This window comes from Penaeus vannamei, chromosome 32, assembly GCF_042767895.1.
Source record: "Penaeus vannamei isolate JL-2024 chromosome 32, ASM4276789v1, whole genome shotgun sequence".
Lineage (NCBI taxonomy): Eukaryota > Metazoa > Arthropoda > Malacostraca > Decapoda > Penaeidae > Penaeus > Penaeus vannamei.
The window spans coordinates 25,809,045-25,814,044 of NC_091580.1; the positions used below are offsets into that span (position 1 = coordinate 25,809,045).

The 5,000-nt window shown below is 37.2% G+C and overlaps 1 protein-coding gene across 17 annotated transcripts in view; it reads left to right on the top strand.

The window, feature by feature from the left end:
* Positions 1-5,000, top strand: part of Pka-C1 (Protein kinase, cAMP-dependent, catalytic subunit 1) — an 865,648-nt gene that overhangs the window by 859,346 nt on the left and 1,302 nt on the right. For 11 of the 17 annotated variants that reach the window (XM_070144823.1, XM_070144822.1, XM_070144825.1 and 8 more), the window contains 2 exons: positions 397-531; positions 848-5,000. The exon at positions 848-5,000 is cut by the window's right edge and continues 1,302 nt beyond it. In XM_070144823.1, the coding sequence (XP_070000924.1) occupies positions 397-528 (132 nt within the window). In that variant the 3' untranslated portion in view covers positions 529-531; positions 848-5,000. The remainder of the gene's footprint in view (positions 1-396; positions 532-847) is intronic. The other 6 variants (XM_070144815.1, XM_070144817.1, XM_070144816.1 and 3 more) reach the window with 1 other exon arrangement.

Below are 5,000 nucleotides of genomic sequence, written 5' to 3' on the forward strand. Positions count from 1 at the left end.
CTAGGCAGTTGTGTACATAACAAGTAAACTGGCACTTCTTTTTGGCTTTAACTCACTTCCCAAAGTGGATTAACTTTGAGTTGCATCTAACATGTTTTTTTCATATTTTGAGCTTACCAGTTGTATATTTCCAGTTAAAAAGATAATATAACCTTATGGTTTGTATGTTACTTGATGATTATAATGATATTTTAAAAGAAAATTTTGCTTTAATCTCCTCACTTTCGACATTATCTGCTTTATCATCAGCTTGAAAATATGGCAGTTAATGATTATATAGCTTTATAAATAATTGAAAAGATACTAACTGAAAGCTCAAAATAAGTTTCATTGGCCAGAGTCTTGATGTAGAGAGCTTGATATTGCATGTGACCCCCTCTTGCTTCCTTACATTAGACACCAGCTCCACTGATCCCCAAGCTAAAGAATGCAGGGGACACTACCCAGTTCCCTCAGTATGAGGAGAGCCGAACCACCTTTCGCAAGGCTGCTGAGGACCTCTTCACCAGGGAGTTTAGTGATTTTTAGATGGTTTGTACACTTAGCAGCTCTGTGCTGATATTTTTTCTATTTTTTGCCTTTTTTCAAAGCCTTTTGTTTATTTGGTACATAAGGATTTTTTACAATTTGTTTGACAGTTTTTAGTTATCATACTATAAATACAAAATACAAAATGGTACTCCTCATTCAACCAATAGAATTGTGTTTTTTATTATCTTTTAAGAGAAGAAGTAGTAATTTATATTTTTTTCAAAACATTAACAGTATTTCATTATGTTCTCAAGACCTTTAAAATGATATTAAAGAAGTCTGGAAATGTGTGACTGATGCACTCTTGCTTTTGCAGGTTGAAGCTCCATTTATTCCCAAGTGCAAAGGCCCTGGAGACACCAGCAACTTTGACGACTACGAGGAGGAAGCTCTTCGTATTTCTTCTACGGAAAAATGTGCCAAGGAGTTTGCTGAGTTCTAGAGGCCTTTTGCAGAGTCTAGAGGCTAAGCTGACTCCCTGTGTCTGTGTACAAGTTTAGTACTCCCCTCCAGAGACCCCAGTGCATGTGCGTTGCTGTATACATGAGGCTGTGTGCGCACCATTGTGTGCCATGCAGTCAGGCCTCAGGCAAGCAGTGGGCTAAGAAATAATGCAGCAGGTGCTCAGTTGTGGGAGAAGCTGTTTACTTGGTGGCTCACACACATGCAGACAGTGCCAGAGAGCCCAGGCTGTGATGGCAGATGTGCTACAGATCAGAATGGTGATGTGGCATAGGAAGCCGCCAAGGTCAGGATTCTTCAGTGTCACTTGAAATCAGCTTGATAAGGCAATATGAACAAACAGCTTAATGTTTTTATTATTATTATGATCTTTACCATTATTACCATTATTGTTTTTATTTTTATCGTCAAGGTGAAAGAATACCTCTGTGTCAATCCGAAGAAATATATCCACTTGATTTCCTAGAAAGCAAGTTGACGTCAAGTAACATTCAAGATCCGGTTTTGCCTTTTGTGTTGATGTGTGCCACCTCAGGAAGATTGCCAGACAGAGGCTGTCACGTGATGGCGGGTAAATGAATGGCTTACATTGTGGTCATGGGTGCAAGTGCCATTTTTAGCAAATAAGGTGGCGTCTGTGAGGAAGTGTGCCGCCACAAGCCAGCCACTTGGGGTCTGGGAGCTAACCTAGTCATGTGGTGAGTGGGGGGTTGGTGGGCTTGTCGGGAAGAACACCACTAAAAGAACGGAGACATACAGATGGAGTGGAGGTTGCACGCATGGTGAACATTTACTGCAGTGAGCTGAATATCGGTCGGTGCTTTGGAGTAGCATTCAGAGTCCCCCCCTCCCCCTGTCTACTCTCTGTAGTGTTGGGGACGTACCAGGAGCCTTCAAGGATTGCCGTTCATGATCTTTCAGTGCAGGACATATGCAACACCTTCAGCTTGAGTATAACAGTAGGAGTGATAATTTTTTCATCAGACTTTTTTTTCTTTTTTTTTCTTATCCATAACACATAACAATTAGCATACAAAATAGTGATCATCTAATAATGTTTCCTACAGCGGCAAAATGATGCACAACACTGTGAAATTATTCAAAAGGAAAATATGATGACAAGTATAAATAATCAAAACATATCCTTGAGCTTAAATAAAAAAAAGATAAGCGAAGACAAAAAGCCAGAGAATCAAGATGTAGTTGAGTTCCCCTGAAGGAGTGCCTGAAGGGGCATCCTGCGCTAACTTCCACCGTCTGTCTCCCTGAGCATCCCATTGGCCGTCAACGCAATCGACTGCAGCTTTGTTTACTACGCATGGTCGATGCCCCAGATTAACTATGCCAAAATGCAGCAGACTCTCATCACACATTGTAGATTACATAGTTCACTTATATGGGTTCAACAGAGTTTTTATGATTTAATACAGAAATGACAAAAAAAGGCTAGATTTCCCCAAGTTGCATGTATGTAGGTATGTATCAAAGTTAATAATATTTAAAAAAATATGTCCACGTGTGCAAAGTTGTAGAATACATATATGTTGGATTAGTGTTTCTATGCGATTCACATTGATGTGATAAATTTGAAGGATGTGTGATGGCTTCTTTTCATCCATTTCAAAATGAAAAACTAGTTAGGCTTGTATAAATTAGATTTTGTGAACTAATCTTTTCTTTTAACTGCCAGTGGGAATGAGTGGTTAGCAAATGCCTAAAGTCTGAGAGCAAATATTTTTTCCTCTCTTCCTTCCTGTGAAGTCTTGAGCTATTCAATACTGTAAGACTCTATGAGTCCTAAGGCACTTTGTAAAAAAAAGAAAAAAATATTATTTGTCTATTTTCCTGCATTTTAGAGTCTATTGTAATAATTATGATAATTATCATTATTATTAGTTTTGTGTTACTATGGTCTGGCGCTCTTGTTTATGTACCACACTAACCGTAGAGGATTTCTGTTAAGAAGTTACCCGAGAGCGTCTCATTTCTTTATAGTGCAATATTTTGATGAAAGTGAGAAAGGTACCCTGGCGTCACTGTACTTTGCAATGTTACAAGAATATGCAGCTCCAAGGTTTTCTGTCTCATATGTATATATATAAACTACAGGCTATTCGCTGCCCCAGTCATCTCTTCATGCTGAGATGAGGTTGAGTTTTGACGTCATACAGTGGTTGGCAGGAGGAAGCTTTTTACTTGAGAGATGTTGTGCAGGTTCTCCAGTTAGTGTGAAAAGTGTGCAGCATGTTGGAGGATATAGAGTGCCAGCCATAAGGAAGTTTGCATTTTATTGTTCATATGATTTTTATTTATTGTCATTTTTTATTATTACATTTGTTTTATTATTTGTTGCCACAGAATTGGAGGAGAAAAAAAAAAATCTTATGTTGGTACTTTTTTCCCCTCTTGTATTATATCCATTTTGCTTGAAGCAGAATAGCAGTGTAGAATATCCTGTTATCATCTGGGTTATGTGACCTTTGTATAAAGCATGGGTTATAAGGAGGATTACTATTGGAAGGTGGCCAAAAATGTAACAAAATTTTAGGTTTTTCTCATATTCTTTTATTTTATTTTGTATAAAGGAAATAAACACTGCTCAATGGTGGAAGTTCTTGATGTGTTGATGTTCTATTCAAGAATTTTTGTGGCAGGCACTTCTGTATACTGATTTTTGTAACTGTCATTTCTGTAATTATAAACTTTACCCAGTGTGGAACGAGGAAGGCTGACGATGCCTGCAATTAGTTCCTTTTTATAGTGATGGTGTATTAGTAGGTCATGATCATGTACCAGTTTTAAAGATAAGACTCAAGTCCCTGTATAATTTTGCTGAGTCTGTTAGTATTTGTAGGTTTGAAGTACGTTATTTTGTTTACCGAGTACCTCATAGGAAAGTGAATTTTAAGCTTTTTATTTTTTATTTTCTCGACACCACTGAGCTACTGAAATTGGAGTAACAGCAGAGTGATATGATGACCACTGGACACAGTCTTTTTTTTTGTTTTTGTTTTTGTTTTTTTTAATCTTTTCTTTTCTTTAAACTTAAGACTGTACTCAGGCCACATTGATTAGGTGAGTGATCCATATCAGAGCAGAGAAAGAAGGATGAGTAAATTGTATGTTGAATATATTTTGAGTGTTTAAAAGAAAAAAAAAACAAAAAAAAATTAAACAGTAATACATGGTGCTATGTATTACCCCCTCTGTGAAGAGTTACACTAAGATTTCCCACATATTGTACTTGGGTCTGTATAATGTAGTCATCACAGGAACCAGGTGCAGGGGACTGGAACTGACATCATTCTTTTGTGGCCGTGCGCATCCATGCTTACAGTAGAGGTAGTGAATATTAACCCCCTATCATGATACAACTTTCAGATTTTAACAAGCCTCAGAACTAACAGTGATAATTTTCCAGTTCTTTATTGTTATTATTATTATTTGTCCAAGTACATACAAATTTAAAAAAAGAGTGAATAGCAACTCAACATCAAAATCCAGTTGCTAATATGCTATTTCCCCCCCCCCCCTTTTTTTTTCTTCACAGATGTTACCTGACTTACCAATACAGGTAGAAAATAAGATTATTCTATATATATATATATTTCTTGAGTTTAGAAAAGAATAATACTATTTATTTATCATGAGCTTCAATACGTTTGAAGGATATAGAGTGGATGATAACTTAGGTCAAATGCAGCCTCGTCAGTAAGTGAACTTTTTGAGCACAAATAAGGTTGTTCCCGAAGTAACCTAACGGCAGTAGTGGGATTCTTAGATGCGACGAATTGCCAAGGTGACTGGCATATAAGCTATGGCATGTTATGCTGTGAGACCAAAGCTAAAAAGGTTGGCTGGTTCCTTTCTGTAAGCGCCCCTCCCCCCCCTCCAAAGGTAAGCAATGGAAATATTTAAAAATATATATATATATAATTATTTTTAAAACTTAAAAAAAAAAGAACCACCCTTCTCATATATGTAAAGGCTCGCATTCCAGGTGTTGT